Here is an 18022-nt window from a genome sequence, read left to right as displayed (position 1 = left end):
TTGACGTTTTGTGTCTGATTTGAGAACAGAATCTTGGGGGGAGGGGCGCATGAGAGGGGTGATTATCTGTGCTGTCTTGGCTGTAATCCCACTGTGCCAGAGATGGGGCAGGGGAAAATCAGTCTTTGGGTGGAAAACAAGCCTCATGTTAAAGGGGATGCTCTGCTCTGAGGATAAAACTGAAGCAACTTCAGGGAAGCCAGTGGAGTTCAATGGGATTTACCACACCAGTGTCAGAGAGCAGAATTTGGTTGTGAGAATTTTTCTGGGAATGAGATTTCAGGACTGAATGAGCATTGTGAAAAATAAAGCTTCCCTTGTAACCCAGAAGAGAATGTTCCTTCCAGATCAGGATTGAGGTTCATTAGTGAAGCGGAACACGGGAAAGCCACAGACTGAAGGGACTATGCTGGCTGAACTGCCTTCTTGCTTGGATTCTGACTTACTGGAACAGGGTAAGGAAGTCCGAAACTCAGTGAAGGAGGAGATTAAAGACCCCCTTCATTTCTGGAGTTGATATCCCACCCAGGAACCTTGCAGTCATGGAGAAGAATGGACGGGGGGAGTGGGGAAGGTGGAGACCCATGATTCCATGATTGTAGGGAGTGAACACTCATTATTCCAGGAGACACACAAGTTTGAAGCTTGAAAGATGCAATTTATCTTCACAAGTGAGGGCTGGGGGCATTACCCACTAGTACACAGCATATTAGAAAACTCACAACTTGCTCAGCATCCAAGAGTTAATGGGCAGATCTTCAGCTTGAGTGTGAAACCATGTTAATCATAGGAGCATGTTTCCAAGAGGCTGGGAAACTACATCAAGCAGAAAGGGTCAGGCGTAATAATGAGCAAGCTAGGAACAGTACGTTACTGTGTTTGAAGAGAAAGGTCTTTAATAACTTCTCTTGCTCAACTAAACCATTCCCCACATATCCCAGTCTAAAAGATAACAGAAGAGCAAACCAAACTGAACCGAACCGCCCACCCAGCGGCACAGCTACGGCCCTGATCCTGTAACTTGATACATGCAGGAAGACATCAGAATCCCATTTACTTTAGTGGGACCACATAACAGCACATGGGTCCTCCTGTGTGTATCTGGCTGCAGAATCAAGGTATGCATGTATGTATTTACACTACACTACACACCACATCACACCATTTGAAATCACTTTTGCTGGCCACAGAGCTCAGGGCACCATACAATATGAACTCAGAAACCGTGATTAAGGCAATAAAAATGAACATAACTTTAAGAATATCCTTTCTGAAATGGACATCAGCGAAACACATGAAGCAGCTCTACTGCGGGGATGGCGGGAGGAGAGAACTAGAAGGGGAAAGGGAATACCTGGCCAATACCCACCTTTAGAATGGCTTTGCTTCAGTTTAAGTGGATGGACCACGACAGACACACAAGGCATAGCCTCTCACCTCCCCCTTAGTGCATGCATTTTAGTCCACTCTCCACATGGGACACTGCTCCACGCAGGTGGATGGCCCAAAGCTCTATACTTCGCATTTGGACTAAAACAACCACCGACAGTAATTACGAATCCCCACCAGACACACCCACCCCACCGCACCAAAGAGCTGGACTCGGCCCAAGTCCCCCTCACTTGCTGACTCTCAGGAAAGCATCCGGCCATGCAGGCTCGCACATCTCCAGCTGCTACCTGAATTTCAGGCCCTGGGGTTATTTGGTCTCCACTCTGTTTTTAAAGGCAACAGCAAGGACTTTGAACACTCACAGCCACATTCAGGTATCACACCAGTGTAACTCCACTGACTTCTGTAGAGCTACTCCTAATTCACGACAAACCGAGTCAGATTGGAAACACTCTGCTAGTTTCTATAGGGCCAAATCCTGCTTCAAGTCAACAGCAAAACTCAACAGAAACAAGATTAGGCTCACAAAGAGTCGAGTAACATACACCTGCCATGGAGAATCCGAAGAAGAGAGAGAGTGAACTTTGTGTATAGATGAGACAGCATGAGACTGATTCTCTGTTACCTTACACCATGTGTAGCTGGTGGGTGTCTGAACTGCTACAAATTCAGAATGGTCTCTCTGGATAGATATCTTGGGTATTTATACGGCCCCTACCACCACAGTATCTGAGCGCCTCACAATCATCTGTTTATTTATCCTCACAGCAGCCCCGTGAGGTCGGGGAGAACCGTTAGCCCATTTTATTGATGGGGATCCGAGGCCCAGATTTTTCAAGGTATGGAGGCCCTGCTGCGCTCAGCATTGCGACACGTGACTGACTTAGGAGCTCAAATCTCATTTTCAAAAGGGGTTTAAGCACTTAGGAGACAAAAATCCCATAGAGAACTAATGGGAGTTAGGCCCGGAAATGCCTAAATCACTTTAAAATGAGACTTCAGCATTGCAATGCTGAGGACCTCAACGCCTAAATACCTTAACAAAGCTGGGCGTGAGACACTAAATCAGCTAGCCACAACCACACAGGCAGTCTGGGGAAGAGCAGGGACCTGAACCCCATTCCCAAGCTAGTAGCCTTTCCTCTTTCTGGTTGTGTTTTACACACATTGTGCATTCGCCCTGCACTGGCGTGAATGACTTCCTAAGGTGCAGCAGCAGCTGGGAAGTGAGCCAGTGTGAGTCTGTGGAGCGCACCCAGGAGAGGTGGGGTGTGAGGGATCATTTCTGAGTAAAACGGAGGGCAGGAGGAAGCATCTGTGAATGTGAGCAAGTGTCTGCACCTAGGCAGAGAAGAGCAGGTGTGTGATGGTTTAGTCACATGTTAAAGCTATGAATATGCTGTATGATCTCACCTGCATTCATCCTTACCAGCGCCATGCACCCCAGTAGGTAGAAACTAATAGTAACCAACTGGGCTGAACATCACTATGAGTTAAACGGAGATGGCTCGCGTATCCCTACTGCAGGGAAGAGCGCGCCTTGTTCGAATATTTCCCATGGCTGACAGCCTATTTAAAATTCCATCTCCTTACGCTCATGCCACACCCTAGGGAGGAAAGGCATCACACAATGTCCCAGGCTGCCATCGCCTTGGGAATGAACATCGCTGGCAAAACGGATGCAGAGGATCAAACCCCAAAGGCAGGCATCTATCCAGGGTGGATCTTATCTCCTTCTGACAGATACCTGAGTGGGGCTGTCTATTCCTTACCCTTGGGCAATGCTTGTCTAGATTGTCAGACCAACCACGTCTTACAGAATTGAGGTGACTTCTTGGTCATCTGCTATCCAAACACTGTTGCTCTCTTTGGAGCAGCTGGGATCCTGGACTGTAGTTGGCAAGGTGTGAACCAAGCCAGTGGTTTGGCATCACTATTTGGCCAGGGCCAGCCAGCCAAAGGGAAGGGGATACTGGAGGAAAGGGACTAGACCTGGGTGCTGCAGGTTCAAGTGGAAAAATCTCTGTGCTGCACCAGCATTGTTGAAAGTGGCTGTTCTATTTTAACTCGAGAGGGAACATGGAGGGGCCAGTATTGATCTGTCTTCATTACCCATTTCACTCAAGTTTCAAATCAACAAAATACACTTTTCCGCTCCAGCGCCCTCTCTGCCACAGCAGACAAAAGAAAAGCAATTTCCTGCATTTTGCTCCAAACTCTCCACTCTTTCCTCGGCTCCCTTCTTCCCTCTTCCATGACAGACACATTTCTACCCCAAGACACCTCCTTGCAGTCACTCCCCCGAAGTGATAGGAGCCCCTCAAGCAGGCAGAGAGCAGGATGGGATGTTACCTTGTAGCTGGCCGCCTGCTGATCCATCCTCTGGCTTCTAGGCTGACAGGAAAGGAGGTGATTTGTGACTGAATTTGCTACCTTTTTGCCTGGAGGTTGATGGCCTCTACTCATCCGCAGAGCAGATGCAGCATGGGACAGTGGCATTACGGTGATCCCAGCTGCCTAGTCTCCAAAAGGGACTGAAAATAGACTATTATAGCTTGACGCTCCCAGGGCTCGAGTTCAAAACTCGCCGAGGGTGACAACGACCCAAAGTACTTCCCGCCGAATGGCTGTTTCCCAGCTGACGTGAAGTGAGTTCGGTGGGTCTCAGTGCAGATCCCAGCAGGCAGGTGTCCATATCACAAGCTGGCCCCATCACAACTGGCGCTTGATGGCAGGCCAAAGAGTGAGTGGGAATAGGGATCAAACCCCGTTTCTTACCTCTAGAGGGTGTCCCTTTTAAGGCACATTGGTGGGGCAGTTGTCAATCTCTCTCTTACATCTGTTCTAAGGGTCAACAGAGATTTCAGTCTCCAGCTCCACCACTCTCACCAAGTCTCGTCAGCACGAAATTCGCTTTTAAAAGAAAGTCACAGATGTTTGCTTCCAGTATCCCCAGTCACACCTGCTGGGATACAGACCGAGACGTCCCCGACTCATCTCACACGAAGCTGACGAACTGCCATCAAACGTTCCGTTTCATCCACTTGGCGCCCTGGGCTGGATTTGAACCAGCGACTTGGCTCTAATAGCGCATGCCTGATCCCCAGCCTCTTAATAGCCGTAGCAGTTCATTGGGAATGGTCAGTGTTAGAGGGAGACCCAAGGCACCAAGGTCAGGAGAGTTTGGATCTGGAGATTTCATTCAGAGCCACCTACCCTTTAAGCTGTGAGACCAAACCTGAGACTCCGGGTCAGGTCAGCTAGGATTGCAGGTGCTCTGCCCCTTTCACGATCAACAAGCTAAGACTCGGCAGGCTTGAAAACCAGAGCAGTAGCATGGAGATGGGAACCAAACAATCCCCAGCTCATGCAATCTCCCCAGAAAACACCAGCCCCATGAGGCTGGAGAGGACTGTGCATTTTGTTTTTTACCAACACTTCTTGAACGGATTCTTCCTACCTCATCATCTAGTGCTGCTGGAACTAGGAGCTCTGCAGGCAGTTCCATTATTCAGTTCCTGGGGGGTCGGAAATGTAGGGATACAAACCATGCCATGCCGAGGGAAGAAACCACTTAGAGCTGGTAACCATGCAGATGCAATTTCATTTTAGGAGGGAAAGAGGGAGCTTTTGTTTTAATGGCGCAAAGCAACTTTTTGCCACGTTCCAAACTTTTTTTGTTCTTTTAAAACCCTGCTGCAGCAGCAGCGTCAACGATGCACTGCACTCAGCATCATCACTATCACAGGGGGCTTGATGCCGCAGCTGTTCCCCTATCAGCAAGGAACCTTGGGGAGGCTGGATCCTTACACACCGAGGCTCACAGCTGGCAGTTGATTTCGGGTGCCTCCATTCTTAGGTGCCCAACTTGAGACAATTAGGGCCTGGTTTTGCAGGAAATGCTGAGCACCCACCACTCCCGCCGGCATCCATGGGAGCGGCAGGGTCCACAGCGCTCTGAATCAGGGCCTCAAACACCAGCAGTGGGTTTGGGGACTGGTGTCAGTCTGAACAGAGGATTGTGCCCCCTTCATTTGGCTTTTTGAGCAAACTCCAAAAATCTCAAAGTGAAACTCAGCTGAAAGAGGGGAGCTTTTTATTTGGATTTAGCCGAGCGCTGGAAGTCAGGCCGGGTTTGTACTGGACCCCCAGAGTCTGTTTCATCTAGTCCCATATTAAACGATGCTGCGGGTCACGGCCAAGGGGGGAAAGAGGCTGAAATGAAGCCTAATGGTGTTGGCTAGACACTGCATGAAAAGGACAGGCAGTGCTCTGCTCACCACAGTCAGATCACTGCACTAGGAGTGCAGGAGAGATCAGTTTCTACAGCCGGCTCAGACTGTAGATCTACAAGAAGGTACTGAGCAGGTCTGAGGACACTTAGCTCCCCTGGATGTCAATGGGCGCTCAGCAGCCTATTGCAGAATCAGGCCTCTAGCCAGGGAAAAAGCCACCTGGGGAGCCAGCCCACGCCCCCAAGGGCCCTAACTTCTGTCACACAAAAGTGAGAGACATCACAAGGATTGCAGGATTGGTCCCTTCAGGGCCTAATCCTGTACAGGCGCTGATCACCTGCGGCATCGACTGAAGTCAATGGGAGTGATGGGTGCTTAGAAACCTCACTCAGAAAAGTTTCCCCCAGCCACTGATTCCACAGCACACTCCAAGAGCTGCCTGCTTCCCCAGTCATTCTATGCTCTCTGCCCCTACCCCCTCCCCACCCGCCAGCCCCTCCCGCCCTCCATCTGGTTGAGAAACCCTGCTCCACGCCTGCCGCCTTCTCACCATACAGTAGCCCCCCTCTCCATCCCCTCCAGGCTGAAGAAACCCTCCTGGTCAATCTCATCCACACCATTCCCCCCTTAGATAAACTTCCTTTCAAAGGAGTTCTGCTTAATCCTCTATCTCCCCCTCCTTCAGATCCTCCTCCAGCTGCTGGGCAGGGGCAAGATGGGAAGGAGGAGGCAGGGAGAGTGACGGCTGACCGGGGAGCTGAGCTATTCCTGACTCATTGCCTACAACTTTCACAAGTTCTTTTGCAACACAAAAAGGGGAGGGGGAAGAAAGCCGGACTCTGAACTCTGAATGAGCCAGACAGACGGATGGACAGACAGCGGCGAAAGGGAGGGGAGGCATGGAGGAAAAGCAGAGAGAAAGCAGATCACGAAGGACAGAGGGTGAAAGGGAAGATAAACAGGCAGTGACAGAATGAGACACACACATTATGGAGAAGAAACAGAGGGTGGGAAAACAGAACGTGAAAGAGAAATGGACACACACCCCAGAGATATATATAACAGGAATCTGACTTCACTCTTACTGTCTTTGCTTTTTCAAAATATTTTCCATCCAATGACTGCATTTCCTTCCTGAAAACACTATTGGAAAAAGCTGCCTGCTTGCGCGAGAGAAGCCCTGACTAATTATTACTGTTAATATCGCAGCTGTGATTTCCCCTCCTCTGTTCCCTTTTCACTTTCAAGCCCATTAAGGAGAGGCAACGGCAGCAGATCTGCTATCCCTGCCTCCCGGGCGGAAGGGAGAGGGGGGCCAAAAACGGCAAAGGGGAACCTGTTTCAGGGTGGCTCTAGACTCTATCCCATCCCTCCCTCCCGCTAAGGGATAGAGGTTTTATGGGAGAGTTCCAAGCCTGCAACAATCAGAGACGGGAACAATCTGTTAGGTCATCCAGCCTGGTCTCCCGTCTCTGCCAAGGTGGGATTCCTTCTCGTACTGCTTTGTCCCATCTAAACATTTTTAAAAGTTTCAAGGAATGGGGCTTCCACTCGTTCTGCAGAGAGGCTATTCCAACCCACAACACTCGACAGGCCTGATCTGAAGCACGCTGAGGTCACTGGGATCGTTTTCCACCCACTTCTCTGCAAGGCCCTACGCAGAGATTGGTGTGAGTGGAGCTAAGGCATGAGGTGGGGCAAACCACCTCAATTTGTAATGCGCTCGATATCAGGTTTGCCAAGAGACAAAGAGGGAGGTGGAAACTCCCAGCCACTCAGAGCCCCACCCCCCACCCATCTCCGGTGATAATGCTGTTGGTGTAGGGCCGAGGGAAGGCGAAAACGAGACAGACCTGACGGAGAGAGAGACGGGGGAAAAACTTTTGCTTGAGATCAGGATGCAATTATACAGCTTGGAACAAAAGAGGGGGAGGAAGGAAAAATAATAATAAAAAGCGAGGTGAGGAGGAGGGCGGGAATTTAATCCCTGTTTCATTCCAGATGCGTGTCGCCAGGCAGAGGGAGGAGAACAAACGGTGACAAAACTGTCCTGCGGATCCTGCTCTCTAGGGCATCCGGATGAGCAGAAACCGACCTTCCTTTCCCTCCTGTCCTAGGTTCCCTCTCCCACCTCTAGCAGGCTTCGGAGCCAGCTCTGCCTGGTATAGGAAGGACCTCCAGCTCCGAGAAAACTCGTGCTAATTACTTTCCTTTGTTAATTAAACCCATGTGGCTCTAATAAGGTAACCTGCTGTTCGCCGATAAATTTAATTAGCCTGAAGGGAGAGCCCCTCCGCACCGCTATTTAAATTGTCACTTTACATTCGCTTGGGTCTTGCTTCTCTCCCCACTTCTTTTTTTGGAATCGTGCCCCCTTTTCTGGCCCCTTCTGTGGAAGGAACCTGCCGGAGCCTGGTTGAAGCTGCCAGTCAACTGGCTGAGGCCAGGGAAGGACATTGCCTGTGAATGGGTAACAGGGTGGGGCCAGGGCCTTGGGCACCCCCTTGTAGAGATTGAGGGGGGGGCCCTAGGTTTCAGCCCTCTTCCCTCTCTCATGCAGCAATTTTACTCTCCCTGCCAGCCATCCTTTTTGGAAGCACCAAGTTTCCCCTCTCAGTAGTGCCCTGTCAATGCCAGTGTAAACCATCCTGGCATTTCTCTCCCTCTAGTGGCCGGTCCATGTGAAAGGATAAAGACCTACTACTGCTACTATCTCATGACTCACTCCTTTAGCTCATGCTTTCAGTGCTGCAGGTCTCAGGTTTAAACCCCACTGCCAATACCTTCCCCCCAGTAGTACCAGTGATCCCAGCAAGCTTCCTCTAGCAGGCAGCGCTCTGCCACTAGTAGCGATACCTCCAGGGAAAAGCCAGCCTATCACCCCCCCGCCTCCCCAGAGCCATGGGCATGAGCTGTCCCAGCATCTCACCCCAGCATATATGTCTGCTGGTCCCGAGAATGCTTTCCAGGGGACTCTCCCCAATGTGCAGGATGTCACAGGCTCTTGGGAGGGAAGCTCTGTACCCTCCTACTGACAGTACAAGACAGATTTGACCGGTCCTTCCATTGGGTCCAGTGTCCTACAGGAGTCTGCTTCCATCTCTCCCGCTATGTCCTTGGTCGCCAAATCCAGGGTTGCGTCCTGACAGCTACAGAGCAGCAGGACCACTCATTGGGGAAAGGGGGAAGTCCCAGCACATTTCCGCATGCTTAATTTGTGCACCAGTTTTGTGCTCAGGAAAATGAGGGATGAACTGGACTGGCCTGAGCCAGGGATACTGAAGGCAGCTGTTGTTCTCTCGCTCCCCAGATGTGCCAACATCCCTCGTTCCTGACCCACAGCATCCCGCTCCCCTGCTTGGGATTCCAACGCGGGGCTCCCGCTGAACCCACCACCGGCTGTTTGCAACCAAGATGCACCGGGGGTTTTATGATGCAGGAAAATGGGGCCTTATGGGAGGCCACCAAATTCAACTCCACTCATGCTGATCTGAGCCAGGATTTAAAGCCAGATCTGCAGAGAGGAAAGGCTAGGTCATTAACGCCACCTCTCTCTCTAACCTGGCAACACCCACACCTCCCTCCTGGGCCCTTGCTCGTCATCCTGGGTCAGACTGTAAAACAAACTGTTCCTGCCACTCCACCCTGATGCAAGCCTCTTCACGATAAACATTCAAAGGGTGACATCCTTCCATGTGGTCCCATCACATAAATAGCTTCCCCTCTCGCTCTCACATGCCCACACCAAATCCAAACCTCCCACATTCACTAACATCACACTCCCAACAACCCTCTCCCAGCATAAATACACAGCTACCTTAGCACAGCTCATAAATACACACCTCCCACTCCCAGAACGCAGCCTCTGCCACAGTCAGGCCCCCAGAACCCACATACGAAGGAGAACTTCTCCTTGGGCAAAATGAAGAAGCCACAAATTAGATGGATTTGCAATAGCGGTCATAACCCTCCACTCTAAGCACTCACCGCCGGGCACCAACAACCCAAACCAGGGGACAAACAGAGGGGGAACTCCTCTCCTGAAATTTAGCTTGTATCCAAAACATCAGAGACACGGTCTCCCTCCTTCCCCCGTTGCCTTCCCTTCTGGTGAAGCCCAAAGGATATGGACAGGGACTCTACAAAAACCTTATGGAGTCGTAATGGAGCATGAGCGCCTTTCTGAAAGCATCTGTAAGACCTAGAGTCTCTGGCAGGAAGCAGGAGAGTCTGCACACGTGCGTTTGCAAGGCGACGATCTGTCCAAAAGCACCTACAAGGATCCAGGAGCGCCATTGGTCTGAAAGGCAATTCCTCCTAAGCGGCGGAGCCCATCTCAGGAAGCCCACCCACAACACAGAAATTAATTTCTGGAGGTTGTTCCCCACCCCAGCAGAGGCGTTCTCTCTCTGCTAGCAGAACTCTCTTCCCGTAAAGGTTTGGGTGAAGGTCCTTCCCTGCCTCACCTGGACTGCGGGCTGCTTGTTCTCATTGCTGCTAGGAGAGGTCAGCCCCGTGGCTTGCTGCAGAAGGAACTGTCTTGCCACTTGAAGAGCCTGGAAAGAAAAAAAAAAAAAGCCAACAGGGTGGGGGGAGAAGGACACTTAATTTTTCTTTTCAAGCTCAGCTCTCCCGCTCCTTCTGTATATGCTCACTACCTGTACACTACCCAACTGGAGACAGACCCACTTACTGGTACAGACAGCAGGACAAAGTGAGCCCAGTTAATCTTAAGGGAACGTCTTCACTGCCCTTAGACACCCACGGCTGGCCGGTGCCAGCTGACTCGGGCGCTCGGCACTGACGCAGAGGAGCTGTTTAACTGCGGTGTGTACGTTCGGACTCCGGCTACAGCAAAGCGCTGAGACCCTCCCACCACGCAGAGTCCGTGAGGCCAGGCTCCAACCTGAGCCTGAATGTGTACGCTGCCATTAAATAGCCCTTTAGCCTCAGCCAGTTGGCTCAGGCCAGCAGCAGGTTTTTAACTGTAGTGTAGACATATCTGTAAGATTAACTGGGTGGGACAGACAGAAGAACAATGCAAGGAACAGCACCCAAAGAAAGCAGCTGACTTATAGGAACTATCCTTGGCAACAAGATGGTAATGGGGGTGAGATCTTGGACGGACTCCGGAGAGGCAGGTTCTATTCTCACCTACGCCACAGACTCTTGCTGTGTGACTTCGGGCAAGTCACTTTGCCTGTCTGTGCCTCAGTTCCCCATCTATACAATGGGGAATCTCATCTTTGCCTACCTCACAAGGGTATGGTGAGGTAGATATGGTGGAACAGACCAACCAAAGGGAAGGATACAGGTTTTTAACTGTAGTCCTGGAGTTAGAGAAAAAACACAAATAGTTGAGATTGTCAGTCAAGGCGCATGCAAAACAAACTGTGAGAGCAAGCAGGAGAAAAGTTGGGTGAAAACAAGTGCAAGCCCAATCAAGAGCATGCACCAGGGCACAAGTAAGAGCGCAGCAGTGAGAATGTGTGCGAGCACAAGGAATGCACAAGAGAAAGCACGTGCACAAATGTGCAGAGGAGCAAAAGCGTCCACAAGAGTTGGTGAAAGACTGCAAACGTGTGAAAGAAACAGAGGGCCTGCAAAAAGAGAGAGAGAGAGAAACACGGGAGAGAGGTTTCATTCAGGAGCTGAGAGCAGGCAGAGACGGGAATACATTCTAACACAAACAGTCCTGCTGCTCCCAGGTCCATTTCCTCATACGTTCCTTATTTTTGCTTTTAAAGAATTTTTTTTTTTTTTGGGGGGGGGGGGGGGGGGGGAAGAGTACCTTTCTGAACAACAAAGTCATTGTAGTCCTGCCTGCAAGACAGGTTTTTATTACAGTGCAGAGACGGGAGGGGGGAGAGACAGGGGAGAGGTCGGAGGGTCATAGCCCAGCTTGGCAGTGCTGCAAACAGCATGTGGGTTCCACTGAGCTGTCAACGCCACGGCCGTAAATCAAGGCTCTGGCTTCCAAGAGGCGGCTGTGCGCTCCTAGTCGGCGGAGGCACTTGCAGGGTGTGTCCCAAAGAAAGAGCCGCTTGTTAATTTTCCACATTTCCAGCTATAAAGAACAAAGTTACTTTCCGTCAGGCATTTATACATTATATACTGTACCGTACACTCTGTTTGGAGGCGCAGCTGAATTTACATAAGAGAGCAGCTAGATTAGCGCGCACGCGCGCGCACACACACACACACACACACACACACACACACACACACAGTACAACTCGGTATGGTGCGGTTCCAGCTACACTGTAAGAATATACCACATCAAGGGTCGCAAGCAGAAGAGTTGTGCCCCAAACACAGCTAAAAGCTCTGTCAGTTTGGCATCTCAGACAGGAACCAAGCTGTATTTTTAGCTGCGTTTGTGATTCATGCAACAGCCCAGGAGAGTGGCACCCCATGTCTCTCATCCTCTGTTTGTGACACGCTACAATTTAGACTCCTGAAGATCAAAATGCTTTAGTCTAACCCAAGTTATTGGGCTCAACACCAGGGTAACTGGTGGAAATGTATAACCTGTGATATACAGGAGGTCAGATCAGATCTAGTTGTCCATTTGGGTTACTCTCTATGAAATCTATGAAAGTCAAAAACCCAAGATCTTCAAAACACATTGGGGGGAAGAGGCTAAAATGAGTCCCTTAGGACCGTATTTAGGCACGTAAGTAAATCCACAGGCACTGATGGACTACCAGCACTTTGGAAAACACAAGACAACAGAATAATGAACAATTCACCCATCTACGTGTGTGTGCTGCTGGGCATTAATGGAGTATTCTAGGCCAATGCCGGGAGTGGGGAAAGGCAGGAAATTCATCAGAGGGCTTTGCAGGGCAGGTGGGAACCAGGACAACAGTAGGCAACCAGTGCAAAATGACCACAATGAAATCACGCCCAGAATTCACCTGGTTTCGTCATCAGAAAAAAAAACCAAAAAACAAAACTGCCAAGGGCACGTCTTCACCAGGAAAGATGGTATTTTCTTACGTCATGTTAGGATTTTACCTCATGTTTGTTCCACGTGTTATCTAGCGAAGACAAGGCAGTGTGTTTCCACGTGTGTGAGCACGTCAAAGCAAACCCTACGCTCTCCCATATAGCCTTTACTCTGACCTGATAACTCATAACTCAGCGTAACCCCAGGAGGAACTCCAAAGATGCTCAGGCAAACACAATCAGGGACTTGCCAGCAAGCACGTATGTAGCACAGGACAGCAACATGCACGTCTTTGCAGCGGCACAAGCAGACTTGCACACCCTCGTGGCTGCCCCTCCGCCTGCTCCCCAGATACATTATGGGGGTAAAGATCAGCTGTGTCACCTTTAACTATCTCCCTCACTGGTATCCCACAGTGAGGTTCTGCTGTAGCCACTTCTGCCCACGGACCTCAACACTTCACTGAATCTTTGTGAGAGGAAGGGCAGATTTTGGTTTGCAGCGAGACACCTTGGGTTTATTCCCAACTTTGCCGGCCTACTGTGCGAACTTAAGCAAATACATTAACCGCCCCCTTCCCAGCCTCAGTTTCCCTCTCTGTTAATGGGGACAGCATCACTGACCTCACAGGGGAAGCTGCAAGGCTAAATTAGTTGAGCTTGGCAAAGAGTGCTTTGAGATCATTTTGCAGACAGGAAAAATATAAAGAGACAGAGTGAGGAGGAAGTGGCCTGCCCCAGGTCACACAGCAGGTCAGAGTCCAGAGAAGAATCCATGAGTGTCAGAGACCTCTCCTGATCTGATCACTAGGTAATGCTGCCTGCCCAGAATTCTCTCTCTCTAAACTCTCCCAATTGTTTTCCCAACAGCTCTTCAGAAGTTAAGCAGGAGACCGAGAGGAAAAAGGCCGACACACAAAAGGAGAGAGACGGAGCGAAGAAGGGAATGCTGCAGCGTGAATGCCGAGCTGATCGGAAGCTCAGCTCGTGAAAGCAGCCGGTGCTGTTGTAGCCAGGAATAGAGGTCTCCAAGATACCCGGTTTTAACTGCATAAGCCACACAAGAGGAGCTTTGTTCGCTGGGAGAGGAGGGTGCAGGGACAGCCCCTGATTTTATGAGGCTTTGGGAACCCTGTAAAGTCTGCATGGGTTTATTAAGATGGCAAATTACTTGAGCAAGAAGAATACGGCTCGTGCCAACGACAGACCGTGTGTCAAAAGGACACTGAGCCAGGTTGATCCGGAGGAGACGGGACGAAACCCCCGCCGCTTGGAGACGGGGACGCCCACGACATGCGGGCACACGAGCACCGAGGGAGGCAAGGAGGCGCGGATGGAATGCAGGCGGCCCATCTCATGGGGGAATTTAATTCACTCCCTGCTGACTCTCTCACTTTGTTGTGCTCTGAAGCACGAAATTACAAGATTTACAGGAAAAAATGACATGGCCTTACAATCTCACACAGTGGCCTCCCCATGACAGCCGTGCAGCTTGCCCAGAGGAGGTCCTCCCTCCCTCCCCCTCACCGGCCCTGCCAGATGTCCAGGGACGGCAGGGAAACCAGCAGAAGAGTTACAAAGAGAGATCCATTGGGTGAGGGTGCGGGAGGGGAGGGGGGCGCACAGCTTTTTATTCCAACCACCTGCTGCTAAGGCGACTGGCACTAGTTTTGTTCTGGTCCAGTTGAGAGGCAAGCATTTTTCAATCTGAGACAGCCAGCGGCACGCAGGCACGGGGCTGAGAGGCTGAGGTGCTACCTCCCAAGTCAGTTAGGTGGGGGACTAGCGTTACACGGTCAGTGCGCTCACCCGGCGGCTCAAGGTCACTGAAACGTTCACACTACACAGGGATAGCCAGCCTGGACCAGACCCGGGTGCCATCTACTCCAGCATGCTGTCTCCCACTGAAGCAGCTGGGGCTAGCAACTGGTGAAGGTGCCACTGCAGTGATTGGATTACCTGCCACCAAGGAAATTTTCCTTCTACCATCCCCCCACCCCCCATGCAGACCTGCGTGATTTTAGGAATTTGCATTCTGATCTCCCCCTTCCACATCAGTGACGAGCCCAGTGCCCCTACAGCCCACCTGTGCAAGATTCAAGTCATCACAGAGCCAGGGCTCAGCCCAGTGGGTTAGAATTGAATAGGAGATCGCTAGCAAAACTCAAGGTCTTCACCTGGTTCTCTGAGGCAGCCATCCAGGAGGATGGGAATCCACTGCGTTAGCCTTTCATCCTTCCCAGGACCAAAAAAAAATTAACAGGATTCAGGGCTTAGTCTTCGATTCAGCTACTCCATCATCACGGAGCAAATGGGCATTGAAGCCACAGCCACTACTCAGGAGAGGCTGCTCAGATCTAGAACGGCTGCCGGCCAGAATCAAAAAGCATTGGCATAGTTGCATGGGGGAAAACCAGCACTTTCACCTCCACCACTGGTAAGCAGGAGTAAATAAAGACATGATCAGAGAGGGAAGATTATTCATCTTGATCCCCAGATGCCCCATTTTGCCAGTGCACGAAAGGCCCAGAGCCAGGCTCAACTCCTAATCCTGGTTCTGCACACCGCAGAAACTTGAGGGAGCAGAACTTCGCAGCTCTCACCCATCTCTAACAAACCCCTTGGGAGTCATTCCCCAAGCAAAGAAAGCAGGTCGTCATGAGATATTCATTGCCACCCATGGATGATCTCAGTCCTTTGCCCATCTTTTCTCAGGAAACAATGAAGCTGTGCTTACAAAAAATCTTGATTTACGATGGGTGCGGTCTCTACCCGATTCAAACTTGGGACTCCCAGCAGAGCCAGGAAAACCTTTCGATAGGAGTAGAGATGAAAGGGAAGCATTCTGGACAGGTCACCTGCACTTGTTAACATCTTTCAACAGCCAGAAGATTAACTTCAAAAAGCAACACTTGAAGTTAGCCATATGGAACCTTCCCTTAAAGCTAGAAAGCATGGAGTTACTCGTAATCCTTCACTATTTACTTTTGTGCACATGCGAAAAAGGAAACAAAAAAAGGTCCCACTTAGAAGAGAAATTGCCCCTCCTGCTAATGATCTAAGAAATGGGGGTGGGGGGAGTTTTGGGTTTTTCTTAAATTGTATCCTTGGAGCTATTCAAGAGTCATTAGCGCGATATCCAATTAGCAACGAATCGTTTGCGTCCAATTGTCGCGTTCCTGGATGACTGTCTTTCATCAGTAAATTATCCCGTTTTAAAAAGATGTTTGTAAGAGCTAAGATGCTCACATCAACAGCTGACAACGTCTGGCTTCCCCATTCACAAGACCAGGGGCAGTAACTGTTAGTGAGCAGAGGGGGTGCAAATGCGGAGGTGGCAGAAGCACAGGAAGCCTGATTTATGTAGTGGTTTTGTGCTGATTTAACTCTTTCCGTTCAGGGTGGCTTTTTACCCAACATACTTAAGATCAGGAAGATCCCAAGTGTGGATACCGCTATACCACTATACTGGTACAGTGGGTACTGCTTAAGCCCCTTTACACAGATGTAACTGGGTCCACATTAGCAGGTCATACCACTCACCACCACCGGTTTCTAAACAGATATAGTTGAAGTAATATCAAAAATGTATAAAAGCTTTAGTTCCCTGGAAAAAGAGGCTCCTCCAATTTCTAAACTCATCTAGATCCAGATTCCAAGCTACCCCAAAACTCAGGGCTTTCTGGACCAGAGTGTCTGGATTAGGTCTCAGCTACATTTCTTTGTGTATGCTTCATGTTTGATTTTCATCTGTTTCTTTGTCCCAGAGCAACAAGAACTACTAGGAAAAAGAGAGTCTCAGATTAATCCCGGGTGTGGCGAACGCTATGTCCGGACAACAGAAATGTTATGCTAGTATCCGATCCAAAGAAGAAATAAGAGCTTCTGCTGTTGTGAAGAATTCCTCACCAGAACACACTGGAAAAACGGAATAATGACAGCTCTATCGGGTAATGAGTCTGGAGAGGCTGGTCTCTTTTCACCTGAGCGCCTGATTCCTTTGAGCCTGTGACTCAGGAAACCTGGGTTCCATTCCTACCCCTGGCCTGCTGGGTGACCTTGGACAAGTCACTCCCTCTCCCCGCGCTGCACTTCATTGTGTCTCAGCTTCCCCAAGCTGTAAAATGGGGATAATGATACTGACCTCCTTTGTACAAAAAAGCCCCCAAAACTAACCAGCATGGAAACAGAAGAGTCGCACATCCAAGTCACGACTGGATTAGATGGGATGATCACTTGGAGTGGAGGCCAGGAGTGGACGACAAGGCATTTTCCATAGAGGCTCTCTCCTTAAGGAACTCTGTTCTTTGTGTTCTTCAGAACTGGTTCTTCAGAACCAGCATAAAGCATGTACGTGGGTTGTTAAATGAATTTCTGAACTGGGGGAGGGAGGATCTTACCAGCCAGCTAAGGTAGCCACTGGGCTAACAGGAGTGCTTAAGAACTCAGTTGCTAGATTAAGGATACTGGTACATACAGAACCCAGAGGGAGAGTACTTTGGACGCTCCAAGAGAACAAGGCTACTTTTCAGAAGTGACTTGTGATTAGGGATACCCAACAAGAGACACCCCAAAAAGGGCCATGATTTTCCAAGGGGTGGGTGCTCAAGCACTTGAAAAAATATCAGGTTCCTTGAAGGTACCAGGTTCCTTTGGAGCTGGGGTTCCAAAAATCACAAGGTCACTTGGGAAAAAAAAAATCCTGGCCCAAATATTTTTATGCTTTTATTCTGTAAAGGTCTCCCCCCTCTCCCCCGTCCCAAAAGGGCACATTTTTAATCATCAGTAGCCATCGAGACACTACAGCAGCAGAAGCCAAAGGACCAACTGCTCTCTACGACACCAAGAGTGTCCATACAGCGTGGGAGGGAGGGGAGATATGAAACATTGGCTGAAAATAACTAAGGAAATTTCCACCTGGACAGGATCAAAGCTTTGATCCTCCAATGACAAAAAACCCACCATAAAAATTATATTAAACAGAGAAAGGGGAAAGAAAAAGGGAGAGAGGGGACTATAAAAATGATACACCTTCCTCCCCATCGCCATCTCCTTTTACCCCAAAAGAGCTTTTTGGGAATAAAAAGATTATAAATTTTTTTTACACTACCCTCATAAAAATGACATCGTCACATTCCAGAATTAGAACTATTAAAATAAAACACACAGATATTTTTAGATGGATATTAACTGTAAATGATGCCATATTGAAAACCACTCCTCCATCCCCATTCTCATATAATCAAAACCAAATGACTCCAAGAGATCAAAAATTAATAAAACGACAGAATTCTTTACAAAAGGAAAAATCTTTTGCAACTCTCTCTCTGCCCCAGCTGTTCTCTCTTTTACCACACACACCCTAACGCTTCTGCACTTGGAACCTCCTTGGCTAAGGGGATTAAATCCATTTTCGCTAATGGAGAACACAAGGAACAAGTCTG

The 18022-nt window shown here is 49.6% G+C and overlaps 1 protein-coding gene across 7 annotated transcripts in view; it reads right to left on the bottom strand.

Moving 5' to 3' along the window:
• Window positions 1-18022, bottom strand: part of FOXP4 (forkhead box P4) — a 136087-nt gene that overhangs the window by 68137 nt on the left and 49928 nt on the right. For all 7 annotated transcript variants that reach the window (XM_067531804.1, XM_067531807.1, XM_067531808.1 and 4 more), the window contains exon 3: window positions 10094-10183. In XM_067531804.1, the coding sequence (XP_067387905.1) occupies window positions 10094-10183 (90 nt within the window). The remainder of the gene's footprint in view (window positions 1-10093; window positions 10184-18022) is intronic.

The sequence above is a fragment of the Emydura macquarii genome, unplaced genomic scaffold (assembly GCF_026122565.2).
Source record: "Emydura macquarii macquarii isolate MOO-44397 ecotype Brisbane River unplaced genomic scaffold, CSIRO-AGI_Emac_v2 contig_3220, whole genome shotgun sequence".
NCBI classification, from domain to species: domain Eukaryota; kingdom Metazoa; phylum Chordata; order Testudines; family Chelidae; genus Emydura; species Emydura macquarii.
The sequence above is the reverse complement of the archived record's forward strand: the minus strand, read 5'-3'. Positions and strand labels throughout refer to the sequence as shown.